Below are 19435 nucleotides of genomic sequence, written 5' to 3'. Positions count from 1 at the left end.
CTGATGTGTTCACAGGCATGATTCATCTGCATGGCAGGAGACTCAGTATTACAAATTGGAAGTCAAATGAACTCTTTCAGAGTACTTCTAAATTTGCCTGTGTCTTTTTATCAATGTTTTATTTATTTTTGCAGGACTGGGTATTGAACCCAGGGCCTTTGCACTGACCCTCTTCCCTACTCCTATTTATTTATTTAGGAGACAGTGTCTTGCTAAATTGCCCATGCTGGGGTCAAACTTGTGATCCTCCAGCCTTAGGCTCCCAGAGTGCTGAGATTATAGGTATGCACCACCACACCCAGCTCCAATGTTTTATTTTTATTAATTCCTCTTTAGGTAAAAGCTCAACCATTTTGGCTACACTGTAACAAAAGAGAATACTATCAAACTTAATAATAAGCATAATGTTGAAACCTCACAGAATTACCAAATCTTAAAGATGTTCACGTTGGGCCGGGGATTTATCTCAGTGGTGCTGCCACCTGCCTTGAAAGCACAAGGTCCCAAGTTCGATCCCTGGTACCAAAAAACAACAACAACAACAACAAAAAAGATGTTCACCTTCTGATTCATTTAAGTACTTTTTATCAAGCTGTGTCATAGGATACCATGGGGCCTTGGAGTCTCAGCTGGAAAGCTATGTCTGTCCATCTTCTGCAGCATCCATGCTGGGGCCTTACTGCCTATACTTTCGAGTAAAAGTAACAACAGCCACCCACTCAAATTTCCGAGTCCTCAGTGACTTTTCTCAGTCTTCAGACTGCTTAGCACCTCCTCTTGACAATCTGTTGGCTTCTTCATTGCCCATGAATCCCAGATGGCCCAGAATATGCATCCACTGAATGTCCATGCCCAGAGTGAGCCTCTCCAACTCCACAGTCCTCCGTGTTGATAACTTCTTTACCTGTACTTGTTCTCTACCCATTCTTTTCCAGTTCAGGATCCAGCTTGTAATCCCATTATAGTAACTATGCTGTCCATGTGTAGAACCAATTTAGTGATGTTCTGAGCCTTTGCTGGTTCAATGGCTTTGCAGGCTGCATAGATTTCTACTCCGTCTATCACCAGGGAAATCTAATGCCTACTTTTGAAGTGTAGCCTGGCCCCCACTAAACACTGATTCTTGTTCCTGCCTGCTATCCCACCTGCTACGGGAGCAGCAAGCATCGGTGTAGTTGGCAAGAGTCCCTCATATAACCAAATGTGCCCTTGCTAATGGAAGGGGCTTATTCTGTTCTGTCTCATGTGCTTTGCACTCAGCTCTGTGCTTGCATCTTCATGAAATAAATCAGACACACAAACTGAAATATCACATGGTTTCTCTTATATGAGAAACCGAAAGTATAAATAATTTAAAAAGCAAAATAAAAGATAGATAGTAGGAAACAGAGATGGATCTTTTGCAAATGGGAAGGGGACCAAAATATGGAGGGAGGAGACGGGAAGGGGAATTAAAAAGAATTAAGATGTGTACATGTACCCGCTCTCCATGGTGAATGTAATCATTATGTACAATAAGCATATACTAATAAAAATTAAGAAGTATAGAGCCAGGGATTTAGCTCAGTGCTTTCGCCGCCTGCTTCACAAGCGCAAAGACTCGATCGAGTTCAATTCCCGGTACCAAAAATAAAAAATAAAATAAAAACAGACATTTACCCAGGTGTGGTAGCACATGTCTTTAATTCCAGCACTTGGAAGGCTGAGGCAGAGGTATCACCATGAGTTCAAGGCCAGCCTACACTACATAGTGAATTAAGGCCAGCCTGAACTACATAGCAAGACCCTTTCTCAAAAAAAAAAAAAAAAAAAAAAAAAAAAAAGAAAGAAAAGAAAAGAGAAAAGAAAAACAGACATTTAACAGGAAAAGGGGGAGGCTCCCAGAGCCATTTGCTGGCTTTCACCTATGATTCTTGTATATTTTTCTACCCCTCTGAACTATGTGGGCTCACAGAGTTCCTGAAAAAGGTCCAGGCTTCATCTTCTATGTCAAACTTCTTAAATCTGGCAGCTGGAAACCAGTTCACCTGTGCACTGCACTGATTCCAATTAAGGAACACCCAGGTCCTACAACTCCTCCACTAGGCATAGAATATCCCACCCCTGCAACAGCTGCAGCTTAGTGCATGGCAGCCAGGATAACTCTGCAGGACAGAGGGAGGATATAAGCATCACTCACTTCTACACAGACCACATTTTGGACTCAGACTTCATGCTAGACTATGGATAGTTTCACTTCTTTCCAGTCTGGATTTCTCTTCCCCTCCCTCCCTCTCTCCCTCCCTCCCTCCCTTCTTTCCTTCCTTCTCTCATTCTTTCTTCTTTTTTTTTTTTAATTCTTTTATTGGTACATTTTAGGTACACAACACAATTACATTTCTCATTGGGAATTGTACCTTTACATAATGCATCTTGGTTCTTATTTTTTCCCCATTCCTAGCCCTCCCTTCATGCCCTCCACCCTTCCCTATTCTCATTCTTTCTTTTTTTCACCCCTGTACTGGAAATTGAACCCAGGGCTTTTGCACTGAGCTACATCCCCAGGCTCTCCACCCACCCACTTTTATTTTTGAGACAGAGTCTAACTAAGTTGTTAAATTGCCTGGGCTGGGCTCAAACTTGCAATCCTCCTCCCTCAGCCTCCCAGGGTGCTGGGAATTAGAGTACCCAGATCAGGAGGTCAATTTTTGTTTGTTTGTTTCATTTTGGTTTTTATTTTTGTTTTTTGAGACAGGGTCTCGCCATGTAGTTGAGGCTGGCCTTGAACTCACTATGTAGGCCAGGCTGGCCTCAAACTTCCAGTGATCTTCCTGCCACAGCCTCCTGAGTCCTAGGATTATAGGCATGAGCCACCACACCCAACATAGGAGGCCAATTTTGTTTTGTTTTGTTCTGTTTTTTGAGACAAAGTCTGCTATGTAATTCAGACTGGCCTTGAACTCAGTATGTGGCCCAACCTGGCCTCAAATCTGCAGCAATTCTCTTGCCTCACCCTCCCAAATTTCACCATGCCTGGCTGGAAGCCAGTATTTAAAGAGAAGCTGAGGTGGGCCAGGGTCTAGTTGATTAGTATCTCAATCCTGGTTTATAGCTCAAGTTGAATCCTCATGACTTGAGGGGCAATTTGGTTGCCATAAGAGGAATTTTCATGGCCATACCATTCCCAGGAAATGATTGTGTATGGTGGTTTCAGTGTTGTGGAACTCTACTTTTCTTGGAATCCAGATGATCACAGGTTCAGGACAATGACTGGAACTTTCAGCTAGTTGAATATCCCTGTAAATCCATTATCTTGGTATCCTCAGTTTTGAAGGAAGATGAGATTAATATAAATTTAGGGTGCCAGGTGTGGTGGTCCACACCTATAATCCCAGCACTTGGGAGGCTGAGGCAGGAGGATCACTGAGAATTCAAGGTCAGCCTGGCCTACATAGTGAGAATGAGTCTCAAAAATAAATAAATAAATAAATAAATGTATTTTAAAAATTAAATTCAGGGTGAATCAATCTTGTTTTCCCAACTTTTCTACATCCAGAACTGAGAAGGGATTTGACCAATAAGGATTTGGGGATGGCTGGAGATGAGAGGGTAGAGAGGGGAAGGGGAAGTAAAAATGATTAAGATTTATGTGTACATGACAATTCTCCAAGGTGAATGTGATTATTATATATCCATACATACTAATAAACTCTTACAGTTAGTGGTAAAAAAAAAAAAGCAATAAACTCTTACAGTTAGTAGTAGTGGATTCCAGAAACAAAACAAGAAGGATACAAAATGGAGGTCAAGCTTTGTTCTGTTTTTAGCATCCTATTGAGCAGATATCTGTAAGCCCAAATGAAGTTTTTTTTAATCCCGTAAGTTTATTGGTACATTTTAGGTATACATTATGATCACATCCATCATTGGGAATCTGTACCTGTACATGATATATCTTGGTTCTTGTTTTTTTTTCCCATTTCCCTTCCCAAAGAGTTTTTTGTTGTTGTATTTGTTTTGTTTTGTTTTGTTTGCAGAAGTGACTTTTAAGTCCTTGTCTCAGAAGAAAACACAAATCATGTTTTCAGTGAGTAACAAGCTAAGGGCCCAGGAGTCTGCCCATCCTCATTCCTATAGTGTCCTCTATGTCATGACTATGTCACAACCACAGTTGTTCATTAGTACATTGGTGCCAGTGACTAGGAGTGTAGTGAGATCCCTTCTCTGGCCAAATAATAAGTCAGAGCTCCAAAATACTGCATATAATTTCTAAGGTAAGGCCTTGGAGGAACTCCCATTACAAAACTGTTCAAGTTCCTTGATCAGAAATGCATTTTTCTAGACTTTTTGTGGAGGCATTGCAGGACTAGAGACATCTGTTTAGCTATACTTAGGCAGCACAGGGGTGGAGTAAGAGATATGCCATCTCCACAGGAAGTGAGAGCCCATTTTAGAAGTTCCACATGACAATTATCAGCCAAATATTAGAAGAGACTAAAGGGAGTGGCTATAGTAGAGTGTTCCATGTGGCACCATCTTGTCTGGGAGTCCATTATCCTGTCACCAGCCCCCCACCCCACCCCCCAGCTTCAAGTGCCCCTAAAATCTAATTCCACAACTCAGCTATAGACCTGGAAACACATAGAAAGTTATGAGGGGAGTATATTTTGATTCTGCTTGGCTTGCTTGTTATCAATTTGCTATGAATAAGTTAACATCTTATCACACCAACGTTTTCACTTTCAAAGTGAGAAGAGGAGGAAAAATGGCACCCTCTGCCTCAGAAATAAATGAACCTGAGGGGAATCTGTGATGGTCCTGTAGTGGGACATGGGCCTCCTTGTGGATATGGGGACAGGACAGCCATGAAGTACTCAGTACACATGGCTCTCTTGAGTGGGGAGTTAATCTTGGGGTCCCCCTAGGGTCCTTTAAGGCCTGCCAAGTGTCTCTAAGCATCTGAGGGGCACTAGGCACACACACCCCCCCCCCATTGGAAGACTGTTGTTTGTCTCAGGAAGCTGTTTGCCTCCTTACAGGACATTATCTTGTAGTTGCAGGCTCAGGGCAGCCAGTGTGAATTCTGCCAATTCACAGAAAACTTCCAAAAGGCTGCACTCTCTTGCCAGTGTGTGAGGGTGGCTTCCTGACACCCCATTGTAGTTGAGAAGTCCAGAATGCCCAGCACCACTCAACCAGACCCATACCCTCACTGTGCTGGATACCCACAGACCTCACTCATCCTGTATTGAGGGCCTGGGTGGCGCCTAGCTGGGTGGGGTACATGTGTTGGGGTGGGGATCAAGGAGGGTATGTGCTGCAGTGGAACTGTGAATGAGTGTCAATGATGGGGCTACCCTAGGCCACATTAAGCTCCCGTCTCAACCTGAGAGGTTTGTGCAAGGTGGATTAGCTGGGTGTGTGGCAGTGGGTGGAAACCTTCGTAGAACCTTGCGAAGGATCCCCACGCGATGGAAACTGCGCAGCCGGTGCGGGATCCAACGCCTTGAGGGAGGGAGCAGGCGCTGCGCGCAGGCGGCGCTAGCTGGCGGGCGGGGCGGCCACAGCGCTCAGAATCGTGGCTGCTGCAGTGGCGACAGCAGGTGGGTCGCAGCGGGTCTGGTGGGGGACGGGATCCGGCTCAAAGAACAGCCTGAGACTCGGGTAGCTGGGGACAGGGACACAGCGGAGCTTGCTCGGGCGGCGGCGGCGGTGTGTGGGTGCACGGGGAGGTGCGCAGGTCTTGGCTCCAGATCCGAGGCTCGGGGCCCGGGAGCCCCTGCCTTGAGACCAGGTGAGCTGAGACTCCCGCCTGGCAGCAGGGGGGTGATTGCTACCCTTCCAGGCCAGGTGGCCTTTTTGGCCACGCCCCGAGCTGCAGAGTCTGTCCTGTTCCGGGTCCTCCAGGCCTGGCCCAGTTCCCGGGAAGCCTCCCCGCATTTCACCTTTTTCTTGGATCCTAGACCACTGAGCTGTTACCAGCCTCTCTTGCTTCCTGGGGCTGCCTTCTTCCCACCCTCAGAGCCACCTAGCTGGCTGCCCTGAAAGCATACAGGACCGCCATGCCTCCCTGTAACCTCCTGCCCCAGTCCAGCCCTACAGCAGGCCCTCTTTATGGGTGTCCAGGGTCCCCAGGAGGAGACAAAGAGAAGAGTCAGGATGGGACTGAAGCTGGCCAGAACCATCAGCCTGTCATTCCCCTCTGTCAGGCCCTAGGAAGTTCCAGCTGCTGGCTTGGTGCTCTGAGCCTCCTGTCATGGCCTGGGGACTGCCCACTGCTGCCAGCCTGGCACGTTTCTGCCAGAAACTGAACCGGCTGAAGCCACTAGAGGAGTCCAGCATGGAGACATCTCTGCGGCGCTGCCTGTCCACACTGGACCTAACCCTGCTGGGTGTGGGTGGCATGGTGGGCTCAGGCCTGTATGTGCTCACAGGCACTGTGGCCAAGGACATGGCTGGGCCTGCCGTGCTCATGTCCTTCGGTGTGGCCGCTGTGGCCTCCCTGTTGGCAGCCCTGTGCTATGCAGAATTTGGAGCACGAGTGCCCCGCACGGGTTCTGCATACCTATTCACCTATGTGTCCATGGGGGAGGTGTGGGCCTTCCTCATAGGCTGGAATGTGCTCCTGGAATACCTCATTGGGGGTGCCGCAGTGGCCCGTGCCTGGAGTGGCTATCTGGATGCCATCTTTAGCCACAGCATTCGAAACCTCACTGAGTCTCAAGTGGGTGTCTGGCAGGTGCCCTTCCTGGCCCAATATCCAGATTTCTTGGCTGCCGGCATCCTGCTCGTGGCTTCCACCTTTGTCTCCTGTGGAGCCCGAGTCTCCTCCTGGCTCAACCACACCTTCTCAGCTATCAGCCTGATTGTCATCCTCTTCATCATCATCCTGGGCTTCATCCTGGCCCGCCCTCACAACTGGAGTGCTGAGGAGGGTGGCTTTGCCCCCTTTGGCTTCTCTGGCATCATGGCGGGCACTGCTACCTGCTTCTATGCCTTTGTGGGCTTTGATGTCATTGCTGCTTCCAGTGAGGAGGCCCAGAATCCCCGGCAGGCCGTGCCCATGGCCATTGCAATCTCCCTTGGTCTGGCAGCCAGTGCCTATATCCTTGTCTCTACTGTGCTAACCCTCATGGTGCCCTGGCACAGCCTGGACCCTGATTCTGCACTTGCTGATGCTTTCTACCGGCGGGGCTACAGCTGGGCTGGCTTCATCGTGGCAGCTGGCTCCATCTGTGGTAAGAGGCCCTTCCAGGCAGGGTGGGAGAGAACAGTGCATTGTGGCCCTTCCCTGAGCCTCTCAGAGAACACATCTCCATCCAGTCCTCAGTTTTACCAGTTACATAATGGGCCCAGGAAAGTGCTAATTTTGGGGGGGCGGGGCGGTGCCAGGGATCGAACTTGGAACCTTGCACTTGCACAAGTGCCAGAACCACTGAGCTAAATCCCCGGCCCAGAAAGTGCTAATTTTTAAGACTCTCTACCTAGGCTTGTTAGGGAGGGCCCCACCCCCACCCCCATCCCCACCCCACTTGTACATAGAAATCAGTTCTAGCCATGTACTTACAGGTCCTTTCCTAGACAGTGGGACTCAGCTTCATCAGATTCCCCAATGGGTCTGTGACCTAAACTGGAATGCCCCATTCCTGGGTGGTCAAGTGACAATCCAGTACCCCCACACACACTCATACCGAGACCCCCGACAAACTCATGCCCATGTCTCCAAGGGGCCAGCCACACCCCAGCCCCACCAGCAGCCCCTGCTGGGCTTATTTACCATGCTCACAGTTCCACTACCCTTTGCTGCAGCCATGAATACCGTCCTCCTCAGCAACCTCTTCTCCCTGCCGCGCATCGTCTATGCCATGGCCACCGATGGGCTCTTCTTCCAGGTGTTTGCCCATGTGCACCCCCGAACACAGGTGCCTGTGATGGGCATTCTGGTGTTCGGGGTCCTCATGGCTCTCCTGGCACTGCTGTTGGACCTAGAGGCACTGGTCCAGTTTCTGTCCATCGGCACCCTGCTGGCCTATACCTTTGTGGCTGCCAGCATCATTGTGCTGCGCTTCCAGAAGTCATCTCCACCCAGCTCCCCAGGCCCAGCCAGCCCTGACCTCACAGCCAAGAAGTATGACTCCTTCTCAGACCACATACAGCTAGTGGGTGCTGTGCAGGCCTCAATCCCTGAGCCTGGACAGCTTCGACCATCCCTGAGGCCCTACCTGGGCTTCCTGGGAGGGCTCAGCCCTGGAACTGCTGTGGCTTGGGCACTTGGCATCCTGGTGGGCTCAGCTATCATGCTGGGCTGCGTGCTGGTCTTTGGAGACTCACCCCTGTACCTCCCACAGTGGGGCTACATCCTGCTGCTCCTAATCAGTGGTATGGTATTTCTGCTCAGCCTCCTGGTCCTGGGAGCTCACCAGCAACAGCACCGGCAAGACACTTTCCAGGTACCTTCCTAGCAAACCCTGTTCACTCTCAGCGCAGCCAGTGCCCTTTGCCCCTTCCTTTTCTTCCATCCCATAACAAACAAGGGTCCATGGGGAGACCTGTCCATCCATTCTCACCCCCATCTGTCTTTCTGCATGGTGAGGGAGCTGTCTTCAACAGCTCCAGAGACAAATAGAGGCTCTGTGGAATTTTTGTAAAGTCAGGCCCTGGGCTGGCAGCTCTTTCCTGCAGCCCAGCTCAGCCTTTCCCTTGCACCCTCAGATCCCCCTGGTGCCCCTGACTCCAGCTCTGAGCATCCTCCTCAATATCTGCCTCATGTTAAAGCTGAGCTACCTGACCTGGCTGCGCTTTGCCATCTGGCTGCTGATTGGTGAGTAGGGGCCAGGCTGGGAGCTTGAGTGTGTGCAAGGGGGAGGCAAGAGGGCAGGCAAGGCTGGAACCTGCCCCTCAGGCTCATTACCACCCCTGCAGGACTTGCCGTGTATTTCGGCTATGGCATCAGGCACAGCAAGGAGAACCAGGAGGAGTCACCAGAGCTGAACACCACACGATATGTGGTATTCCCCAGCGGCAGCCTGGAAGAGACAGTGCAGCCTGTGCAGCCCATGCAGCCGGCAAGCCAGGCACCAGCCCAGGGGCCTGACAGCATGGAGTAGCTGGCAAGTCTGTGAGCCATGTTGTTTTTGCCCTGCCCTCCCCTACATCCTTGAGAGGCCAGAGGAGCTGGGAGCTGCTTCTATCCAGGGCAACAGGTTTACAGCCTGCCCAGGCTAGGAGGTTCTCAGGATGTTAGGACTCTATCCCAGGTACTGAGCTTCTGGTCTTCAGGGAATAGACCTCAGTCAGCATCAATACAGTGGACTCTGCTCAGCACCTTCCTATTTATGACCAACTCCAGCTAACGGGCAGGTGGGGTAGGCTGGGCAGCAAAGAGGTTCTAGCCCCAGAGATCCATAATAATAACTGCTTGGCCAGCCATATCGGCAACCACCATGTCCACTGTGGCATTCTTTGTGACACTGAGTCCTCATCTATCCCCCAGGAACAGGATGCAGCAAAGATGCTGAATTTCTCCAAAGGTAGCTCTGGGACCACCCACATGGCCAGTCCTGGGTCCAGGCCCTTCCCTCAGGACAGTGCCTTCTGACTAGCTCAGAGGAGAGCTACATGCACCTGATGAAGAGGGAGGGGTCCATGGTGGGTGTCAGGGCAGGCTCCCTACATGTCCTTGTCAAGTAGATCAAAGGAGCAGAGCCTGGACCCTGAGAAGGTTGCCTGGAAAAGGCAGTGGGCTTCCAGAGAGACAGCGTGTGCCTGAAGCCTACCCCAGAGACACTGAGCCACATCTGCACACAGGCACATGACACCCCCCCCAACACACACCATTGGCCACATGTCTGCATGGCTCACACAGCTACCCTGGGGGTCCACACCCATGTCCAGACTGAGGTGACACCTGTTAACAAACTCAAGCCTGGGCTACACATCACTTTCTTGTCTCTCTCTGCGCACTCTGCCAGGATTTGAGGTAAAGGCTGAGATGGTGCATACATGACTCATATATAGATGTGCATGAGGGCATAATTGCCTGAGCCTGCCCCTACTGCCTTCCGGCCCACTTAGTATTGCCCAAACAGGGAGGAGAGAATTCCTGGAGAAGCCCTAGGCCAGTGATGGCGAACCTTTTAGAGATGGAGTACCCAAACTGCAACTCAAAACCCATTTATTTATTGCAAAGTGCCAACACTGGCCCTGTGTGCACTGTCATCTAATGCTTGGCTGCTGGGGCAATATTAGGGTTACTTGACTTTCGTGCCAGAGTAGACTGTGTGCCCAGTACAGCATGTGTGCCATAGGTTCACCACCACTGCCCTAGGCCCAAGCTGCATTCTCCCTGAACTGGGTCCTCATGGCTGTGCTGTGTCCACTCTGGTCACTTCTTCCCTCCTCCCTGTAAGGAGTACACAGAAAGCTGCTGGCTTTGGCAAGCTTTTATGCCAGCAGTGACATCAGGTTTCTCTGAGCCCCAAGGACAATGTGACCCACCTCCAGTAGCCAGGCCTTTTGGGCCATGCCTTTCCACCCTAGCCTTTTGGAGACCACCTTCTCTGGACACTGAGGCCCTAGGGAGGCACCGAGGACCCCAAAGGATTTACTGATGCTGTGGGTTCCAGATGATTCCAGATGCTAGCCCAGTTTCAGCCCAAGCCCTGGCCCTTCCCACCATGCCCCTGGTCACCATGAGAAACCAGCCTCTCACTTCTTCCATGGGGTGGGTACTCCCAAATCCATGCCCCACCCTGGAACCAAGAGAGGGCTTGGCTCCTATGGCCTTGTCCCTCCCATCCTACTGTGGGTCCCAGGATATAGTTGAAATTTCTATCAGGTAGGACCTAAGACCCAGGAGGATTCCAGGACCAGAACCTGGCCAACCTTCAAGGGAACCTCAATGTCCTTTATTAGAGACATTCCTTGCAGCCACTGTACTCTCCCTAAGGTTAAGATTAGGGCCTCTGCAGTGCAGATGCCTCTGGCTAGGTTGGGCAGCTGGCCAGAGAGGTTCCTAGGTATGACTTAGAAGGCAGTAAATTCCAGGTGCATGGCCTTTCCACTCCTGGGGCTCTCGGGAAACCTAGTGGTCAGTTTCCAGGGGTGTGGGCTGGGGGGACTACAAGGAAGTATAGAGAAGGCCCCAAAAGATTCAAGACCACCAACTCAGCCCCACCACTGTCTCCTCCCTGTCTCAGCTGTTTATAACAGCCAAGGGCTGCCACAAAGGAAGGGGAGGCACTCACAGGCTGAGCACTGTACCTGTGATGCAATCAGATCCCCCCACTCCCTCACCTCCATAGCTCATGTGCCACACACATCTCCATAAACAAAACTGGTTTTTATGGATTCCCAGGTAGCACTTCACCAAGGCTGGACCCAGGCTGGACAATCTTCCTGGAAGTTTAAGGGCAGAGTTCTCCCTCCAACTCCTACTGCAGTCCATCTGGGGCTCCATCTTTGAGATTCCTAAGCCAGGACCCCTACCCTTTCCCATCCCAATTCCCCAAACCCCAACAAACAGGGAGTGGCTATAGGCCTTAGGAATAGGCAGGTAAGTGGGTGCTGGAACCCAGACAAGAGCTCAGATTGATGTCTGGCACCCAGAAGCAGTGACTGTGGGGGCAGGTGGTGCCACCATCTAAGGCATCTGGACAGCTGGACTTGTGGGTGTGACAGTTGGCTTGGTCCGTGAAAGGTCCCTAGTCACCTTTGGGGCTTTTGCCTGCAGACAAAGACAGCAGGTTAGGGATCTGGCTGAAATCTTCCAAACTGTGGCAAAACCCAGTGCCTAGGCAGATTTTCAACTCACCTCCTCATACTTTGTCCTCCAGTAGAAATGGGCTTCTCTATCCACATATAGCAGCAGCAGATCACAGAGGAAGGTGACCTGGAAGAGGCAGGGTCAACCCATGTCCCACCTTCAAGCTGCTCACCTCCCACCTCCCCAGCTCTCACTCCAAGACACAATGTGCCGTCATAGGGGGCTCTGGCAGACGGGGAATCACTTGCTGCAGCCAGAGGGAGCTGAGGGTGATCGGACTCACCACATCCAGCCAAGCTGCTCCGGTCCCCACTGTGATGGCCGTGGGGATGAGCCTGAACATCCCTGCCTGAGAGAGCTGGGATGAGCCTTTCAGCCATGACTGTCACCATACACTTCCTCCACGCCCATCTATCTGTAACCTTCTCCCCTGGCCTGATCCCTACCTGCCCAGTGACAAGGACGTTAAAGCGGATCCCGTAGAGCTTGAGCATGCTGCGAGCTTCCATACCTGGGGACTCCCACCAGTGGCTGGCTGTCCTGGGGGAAGGAGAGAGGGCTTTGGGGGCCTATAATGCCCTTCTTGGGCTGGGATGGTTTTCCCAGGCCTCAGTCTTACTTACCCATTGACTCCATAAACCCCTACCCCAGCCTGAGTCCTGGGTCTTGGCCCTGGGTAGCTGGTAAGAACATAAGGAAAAAGCACACTGGGACCTGATTCAAGGAAGCTTCCCGCCTACTGAGGGGACAGTGGGACATAGATAGCAGCAGCAAGGGATGAAAGGAGGACGTCAGGATGGAGGTGAGAGCAGGTGGAATGTTATGAGAGCCTCAAGGCAAGAATTCACTCCCCCAGAAATGGGGAAGAAAGCACATATGGTTGGTTTCCTAAAGGAGGTCCACACTGAGGGAGCAAGGCTAGCCAAGGGCCATAGGTGGGAGAAGCAATGAGGACAGGGAGTCAGCACCACAAGCTTCCAAACAGCTAGGGAAAGAGGAAAGCCAGATTTGGCAGGATACAGGAAGCTATCCCTACATCATCCCCAGGCCTGATGGCAGCCACATATGCACACTTGGTTCATGTGTGTATGACAAGGTGACAGTAGGTGGGAACTTTCCAAGATGTTCATAGGAGACTTAAAAGACAAGACAGTAAATCCAATTTAAGATCTTTTAGTGCATCCTGGATTGGAAAAATACAAAGATTTAGAACCATAATTGGCATAGGTGAGACAATATAAATATTAGGTTTAATCTGCTAATGTTAATCTTTCAGGTGTATGATTAGGATGGTGGTCAAATGGAAAAGATCCTTATCTCAGGACAGTGTTAAGAAGAGTGAGTGTCTCATACCTGCCACTTACTTTCAGACAGTTTGTTGTTTTTGGTGTGGGAGATTGAACACAGGATTGTGTGAATGTGGGCAAGTGCTCTATCACTGAGGTCCACCCCAGCCCATAACTGTTCTATTTGCAATCTACATATATCCATCTCACTCTAGACAGGAAGAGAGAAAGCAAAGGAGGCCAAATGCAAAACAATAACAATGAATTAACCCAGGCAAGAGCATGGGCATATGGATGTTCATGGTACTAATCTTTTATTCATTCATTCATTCATTCATTCTTCCATTCATTCATAGTTTTTGAGGTACTGGGGATTGAACCCAGGGTCTTCACACTGAAGTACATCCCCAGCCCCTCCTCTTTGTTGTGTTTTGTTTTTATGAGACAAGGTCTTATTAAGTCACTATTTCCTAGAATGGGCTGAAACTTGTCATCCTACTGCCTCAGACTCCCAAAGTGCTGGGATTATAGGCCTGTGCCACCATACCTGGCTTTCTTTGAATTTTTTATAGACTTTTGGGAAAAGTTTTAGATAAAACTATAAGCAGAAAGTAAACATTAAAGCCTCTATGCCCTGATGGGGAGATGCTGAAGGCAGGGTGGGGTAGGGAAGGGGCCACCCCAGAGTCTGGAAGTGGGGAGTCTGCACTAGACAAGGGGTGGGGACAGATGGACGGGGAGGACAAGGGACTAAGAAAACTTCCTCTTGCACCCAGAATCCCCAGGCCACATTCCAGGGACCATCCACAGGGCCAGGACCCAGGTATGATCTGTCTTGGCAACCACAGGGAAATGGGCAAGGGAGGACACTGGCCCAGGAACAGCAAGGAAGCAGTAGGGGTCACACCTGAAGTTGTAGCTCCTCTCCTCCATCTGGAAGGAGTAGTGTGGCCAGCAGTCAGAGCCCCCAGTATCCAGATCGCAATCCCAATGGACTCGGATGCTCACAGCGCCACCCTGCACACAACACATCTCATGTTCCACCGATGGGCCCAAGACCTGATCTCTTCAGGAACCCTTTTCTTCAAGGACCTACCATCAGTGCCAGGTCCTCGAAGTCCCCTCCAGCTGCAGTCACAAGGTCCCCAATTCGGAACACTGGGCAGTAGGGGCTGGAGAGTGGATCATAGCGACACTGCTTGAAATAGGAAGCATCCCACGTGTCTAAGGAATTGGTTCTGGGAGAGGCAAGAGTGAGGATTAGATCATCGGGAGGGCCTGGAGGGCCTAGTGTCAGCCAGGACCTGCCTTGCTTACTTGGAGAAGTTGAACTTGCTGAAGGTGACGGTGTTTTTAATGAGCAGCGTGAAGTTCTCAGCCTGGATCAGCAGGGGCCTCCTGCAGGTGGAGGGTACACTGCCAGAATTTTGCCCAATTCAGGGCCCTGCCCTGGGACTGAAAGGAGACTTACGTGGACACAGCGCCATTCTCCACTGGGCACCAGCTCTGGATCTCACAGGTCCTGTGGGTGCCGTTGAACACCACACACTGACCTGTTTTTATGCCTTGAAAACAGAAGATGAACTCTAGGCCCTTAGATCCCCAAAGGGCCCGGGGAGGGTGCGGGGCAGGGGCTTATTGGCAGAACAGAGAGATGCAGGGTCCCAGCCCTGCTCACAGTTACCATGGCTGTGTGTTCCTGTCTCCCCTTCAGGGCAGTCCTCGTCAGTCCAGCAGTTAGCCAGTAGGACAGAGGGGTGCTGAGGTAGACAAGAGACCCCAGTCACCAGTAGCCCAGGGGTGCCGCCCCTCTGGGACTCAGCCCTACAGTCTACAAAGACACCCTGCTCCCACTTAGCCACCAGGGTACCCAGGTTTAGAAGCTTGGAAGCTGGAGGGTGCAAACAATGGAGGTGGTCAGTGGGGTGGTCAGATGGGATATAGTGCTGTATTGCCAGGGCAGAGTGAGACCCCTTTGCTCTTGAGAGTTTCCTCTGATGGGGGCAGAAGAGAAAGAGGATTCATTGAGGTCTGGCTCCTCAGCTCCAATTCAGACAATGGAACAGGAAAGGGGAAGGGACTTTGCCCAGGTAAGTTCATGATATCTGGCATGCCAGGGCAGAGAGGCTAGAGGGCATGTCCAGTAAAAAGCAGGACCCTAAGTCACAGCAGCCTGTGACTGAGGTAGGGAAGTAGCATCCCACAGACTTGGTGCAGAACCACAGGTTAGTTCCTTCCTGCTTGCTCTTTTCATGTCTGTACAGAGTCAAACACTATGGGGGATGCCTAGGAGGGAAAGGTGGGCAAGCTTTGTAGGGACCCCAGACCCTGGAAAAGAAGGCAATCTACAGCTTCGGAAACTGTCACAGACATGCCACTGCCACGGCACTCAGTTCATGGGCAGCCAGAGGAACACAGCACCAGGAGTCTGAGAAGGGCTCAGGGACTCTGGAAAGCCAGAATGAGATGTGGGACTTGGTGAGGGATAGGACTATGATTAGTGGGCAGAAGACAGAGGAGGACAGAGTGGAGCCCCCTGCTCTGCTGTCTTCACTTGTGTCTAAGAATCTCCCTTTTCCTCAGGCTAACCTGGTCATAGACCCCATGGTGACCACCGATGAGGCCTCTGCCTCTACCCACTAGCCCGAGTGCTCCATTCCAATACACAAGAGGTAGAGTGCCCCTTTGTGTGCCCATCTCTGGCTTCCTTCTGCCTTCCTTTCTTCTTTCCTTAGCAGGGCTCTTGGGCCCCTGAGATCTTAGGCGACCCCCTTTCTACTCTGGTCCAAATCTTTACTTCAACATAAACATAAGCATAGTCATAAGCAAGAGTGTGCTGTTTGCCCTCAAAACTGGAAGCTACCTCCACACACTAATAGAGGCTGGGCACAGAGAAGAGAAGGTGATCTTCCACCTTCTTGCCTCTTGCTATTAGAGCCCACCTGAGCCCTGCTCCAGGTGTCACACCAACAACCTGGACAGTAGCCCAAGCTGGAACGAAGATGAGGATCGTACACCTCAAGGAAACTGAGGTCTGGGTGCTGTCACCCACGGGCCTGGAGGCCTTGGGCAAGTTTCTCAACTTTGCTGAGCCCCAGTCATCTCCTCTTCAGTGGGAATCATAATTCCTTCTGAGAAAGGGTCTATGTAAAGACTAAATTCTGTACAGAAGGATTTAGCCCCATGCCTGGTATACATAAAGCACATATTGAGCCTTCGGCCACCTGTGAAGGAGGGAGACAGGGCTGGTGAGCCAGGCTGCTGAAGGAAGTATGAAGCCACTGAGAGGCTCCCAGGCAAACTTACCTCTGGGCATCTGCCCTGAACTTGAGCTGGTGTCACAAGGAAATTGGTCACCAAGAAGAACACATTCTCTCCCTAGGAGGTAAGTCTCAAGGTTAGTCCCTGCTGGCTCCTTCAACTGAAGAGGCCAGAAACCGATTGCCAGGGGTTTTTTGGTCGTTGTTGTTTGTTTTTGGTTTTGTCAGTTCTGTAAAACCCAGAGCCTCCCAGAAGCTTGGTTTATGAGGGAACTGTTTGTTCTTGGCCTCAACTTGTCACCAATTCTTGTCTCTTAGGAAAATGTGTCTAGTGAGGCAGGTGGAAGTGGTTGGGTTTCTGGTCCTCTCTTCCTTCCTGAGATTGAACCCAAGGTGAACTGAACCACATCCCAAGCCCTTTAAAAAAATTTTAGTTACCCAGGTTGGCCTTGAACTTGCAGTCCTCCTGCCTCCTTCTCCCAAACAGCTTGGGTTACAGGTATGGGCTACTGTGCCCATGTGGTTTCTGGCCCTGGGTCCCTCATGTACATGTTCATCTTTGACACAAGTTAATTCTCACATTCATTCTCATTCACTCAACCATAGTTTTCCAAGATCCTCCTGTCTCAGGCACCAAAGAGCCAGAGTCAAGTTGAGGCCATGTGGACCCCTCATCACATGCACAGACGCACTGGCACAGCAGGGGCTGGGGAAACACACAGTAAGCTCTATATGGGGTCAATGAGTGGCTGAAGACATTCAAAAGTGCTGCTTATGACAGCACTATGTATTTGGAGGTGGGAAGATGAGGGCTGGCAGAGGACAGTGAAATGTGGCAGTGAAGTTAGGAAATGGAGAGACTTGATGGCAACCATCATGGAAGAAGAGACTTCCAAGGGCAGAGAGCAGGGGCTGGTGGGCTCTGATGAAGTCAAGTATAAAAGCTCAGCCTGGCTGCTGTGTGATGTGCACTTTAGGGAAGGGAACAAGGGAGAGGAATCAAGGAGTTCACAACAGGAGCTGCAGTAAAAAATGTTGAGATGGACAAAAAGGGATCAAAGCTGGGTCCTGGTTCTGGCTTTGGCACTGATGAATGTCACAGCCCTCACTGGACAAGAAGCCAGGACTCCAGGAAAGAGAGATGATTTCTCCTTGGACAGGTTGGGTGTGCATCTGGAAAGCAGCTCCTCTCTAGGCAGGCGGTCACTGGGGCTACAATCTGGGGATCAGCAGAACAGAGATGGAGATTGGGGCTGAGGCCAGCTGGGTGGAGGGAGAAGAGACATGCAGCCTGAAAGAGCAGAAGAGGAGCACTTGATAATGGTTCCCCAGGTAAGAGGGAGATTCAGGAAGTTCAGACCCCAGATCCTTCCTCCCCTCCCACCCCAGCTTCAGTCTCAACCCTTGAGTCCTAGACATCCCAATCCTTTCCAGATGTGGCATTTTAATTAATTAATTGACTATTCTTGTTTTTTTGAGACAGGGTTTTGCTATGTAGTTCAGGATGGCCTTAAACTGGTAGCAGTCCTCCTGACTCACCCTCCTGAGTGCTGAGATTACAGGCATGAGCCACCATGACTAGCCTGAATATGGCCTTTTAAAAAGAATTTCCTCTTGGGCTGGGGATTTAGCTCAGTGGTTCCGCTGCCTGCTCTGCAAGCGCAAGTACCCAAGTTCTATCCCTGGTACCAAAAATAAATAAAAAAGAGAGAGATAATTAGGTCATGGGGGCTCCCCCATTAGAAATGGATTAATATCTTTCCTCCCCCAAAAAAGAATTTCCTCTGGCCTGGCTTCCTGTTCCCTTATCCACCTGGAAACCTCCTATACATTCCTCAAAACCCTGTCCAGGCACCACTCTTCTTTGAGGCCCTTCCTAAGCCCCTTCAGGTGCCTTCTGGCATTGCACTCCTCTCTCACACATTTGCTCCAAGGCTGGTGTCAGACCTGTCAGCCAGTGAAAGTTGCATGTTCCCTGCAGCAGCACCAGGGACCCACCTGTGGTGGCTTCACGAAGTCAGCCACATCCCACAGCCGGTTCCCCAACTCCTTGATCTGAGTCACGGAAACTCCTTTGAGTTTGGTGATGACAGAAATCTGGGGGTCCAGGTCCTGTTCCTGGTAACCTTTTTTGGCAAGGAGGGCCCACCTGGAGAGGGATGATGGATAGTGTGTTGAGATTGTGGCACCAAGTGAGTAGTGGAAGAGCAGGCTGGCCTCTATAAGATCAGCTTCCTCCTCGCATGCCCGGTGCTCCCAGCCTGGCAGAGGCTAGAACAGGCCAGAGGCCAGCTGGGCATCCAAGAGCCAGCATCTGCAATCAGAAATGCCCACAATAACCACTTTCACCAACCAACACCCCTGTCCTACTAGACTCTGCTCTCTTCTTCAAGACTCCTCAGACCCCCAGCTAGAACTGGTGGTCTCTCTGGGGGGCCTCAATGATCCAACTCTCAAGAATGTCAGAAACGACTGCTTCCTGCCCCACTAGGGTACCTCCTCTGGTAGGAGTGGGGCTGATCCTCCTCTTTGCCCAGAGCCCAACACAGGGCTGGGGACAAGGCCTTGGAAAGGAGGCAGGTCAGCACAGAGAAACACAAGCACACAGCTTGTTTATGTATACCACTGCCCTCTGAATGGACAAAGATCTTTCTGTCTACCCCCACCCTGTCACTACCTGACAGCCCACCACCAGCATCAGCCTGGTCTGTAAAAACCTAAACTCTCAACCCTCAGCCCAGTAGGACCAATCATGATCACTCTGACCAGTCTTGCCAAGAGCTGTTCTCTTACCCCACCACATAGGTCACAACTCCAAGCTGCAACAGCCTTTGCAAGGCTCCAACTCGCCAGTTCCTGGTCATCACATACTTCTCTGTCTTGTAATCCAGAAGCCCCCAGAGCCCCACAGCTCCTGAGGAGCCCATGCTCCTGCTCCTGCTGGCTGCTGGTGCATGAGTCAGCACAACAGCTGCAACCACAGCAGAAACAGGAGGCAAAGCAGCACCCGACTAAGCCAGGCCAGCCCTTGTTAAAGGGACACTTCCACTCAGGGCAGGGCCCAGCCTCCACACCCCAGCCCTGGGCTCAATCCCAAGCTTCAGCTGCCTTGGGGCTCGAATCCTATCCAAAATCTCTCCGATGAA

The 19435-nt window shown here is 50.9% G+C and overlaps 2 protein-coding genes and 1 pseudogene across 15 annotated transcripts in view; 1 reads left to right on the top strand and 2 right to left on the bottom strand.

Annotated features, from left to right (window-relative positions):
- Positions 1 to 270: 270 nt before the first annotated feature.
- LOC147820913 (ribonuclease H1 pseudogene) lies at positions 271 to 1491 on the bottom strand (annotated as a pseudogene).
- A 3789-nt stretch (positions 1492 to 5280) lies between these two features.
- Slc7a4 (solute carrier family 7 member 4) lies at positions 5281 to 9425 on the top strand. Of its 3 annotated transcripts, none has more exons than XM_004874886.4 (5): positions 5281 to 5773; positions 6189 to 7217; positions 7789 to 8429; positions 8692 to 8800; positions 8902 to 9425. In XM_004874886.4, exons 1-5 carry the CDS (start codon positions 5314 to 5316, stop codon positions 9084 to 9086), a joined length of 2424 nt encoding a protein of 807 aa, XP_004874943.2. In that variant the 5' UTR covers positions 5281 to 5313; the 3' UTR covers positions 9087 to 9425. The 3 variants fall into 3 exon arrangements, with proteins under 3 accessions (XP_004874943.2, XP_004874944.1, XP_021107908.1); XM_004874887.4 differs by having other exon boundaries at positions 5491 to 5582; XM_021252249.2 differs by having other exon boundaries at positions 5505 to 5582; positions 6106 to 7217.
- Positions 9426 to 10406: 981 nt separating this feature from the next.
- Positions 10407 to 19435, bottom strand: part of P2rx6 (purinergic receptor P2X 6) — a 40600-nt gene continuing 31571 nt past the window's right edge. The window contains exons 1-13 of one of the 12 annotated variants that reach the window (XM_021252254.2): positions 19083 to 19417; positions 18288 to 18438; positions 16336 to 16407; positions 14714 to 14789; positions 14501 to 14594; positions 14347 to 14427; positions 14126 to 14267; positions 13937 to 14046; positions 12367 to 12423; positions 12190 to 12283; positions 12027 to 12092; positions 11792 to 11869; positions 10407 to 11704 (exon numbers count right to left, since the gene is read on the bottom strand). In XM_021252254.2, coding sequence (XP_021107913.1) covers positions 11621 to 11704; positions 11792 to 11869; positions 12027 to 12092; positions 12190 to 12283; positions 12367 to 12423; positions 13937 to 14046; positions 14126 to 14267; positions 14347 to 14427; positions 14501 to 14594; positions 14714 to 14789; positions 16336 to 16407; positions 18288 to 18438; positions 19083 to 19216 — 1239 coding nt within the window. In that variant the 5' untranslated portion in view covers positions 19217 to 19417 and the 3' untranslated portion in view covers positions 10407 to 11620. Of the gene's footprint in view, positions 11705 to 11791; positions 11870 to 12026; positions 12093 to 12189; positions 12284 to 12366; positions 12424 to 12763; positions 12880 to 13936; positions 14047 to 14125; positions 14268 to 14346; positions 14428 to 14500; positions 14595 to 14713; positions 14790 to 16335; positions 16408 to 16727; positions 16958 to 18287; positions 18439 to 19082; positions 19418 to 19435 lie in introns of those variants that run through there. The other 11 variants (XM_004874891.3, XM_087202860.1, XM_021252250.2 and 8 more) reach the window with 11 other exon arrangements.

This window comes from Heterocephalus glaber, unplaced genomic scaffold, assembly GCF_053883595.1.
Source record: "Heterocephalus glaber isolate CG9 unplaced genomic scaffold, H.glaber_assembly_v1.0 deba00001781, whole genome shotgun sequence".
NCBI classification, from domain to species: domain Eukaryota; kingdom Metazoa; phylum Chordata; class Mammalia; order Rodentia; family Bathyergidae; genus Heterocephalus; species Heterocephalus glaber.
The sequence above is the reverse complement of the archived record's forward strand: the minus strand, read 5'-3'. Positions and strand labels throughout refer to the sequence as shown.

Excerpts from the sequence above, each read along its gene's own strand:
- Slc7a4 (XM_004874886.4), top strand. The coding sequence starts at position 5,314 with ATGAGTGTCAATGATGGGGCTACCCTAGGCCACATTAAGCTCCCGTCT. Across the intron at positions 7,218-7,788 it reads GGCAGCTGGCTCCATCTGTG|CCATGAATACCGTCCTCCTC; the intron begins GTAAGAGGCCCT and ends CCTTTGCTGCAG. Across the intron at positions 8,801-8,901 it reads TGCCATCTGGCTGCTGATTG|GACTTGCCGTGTATTTCGGC; the intron begins GTGAGTAGGGGC and ends CCACCCCTGCAG.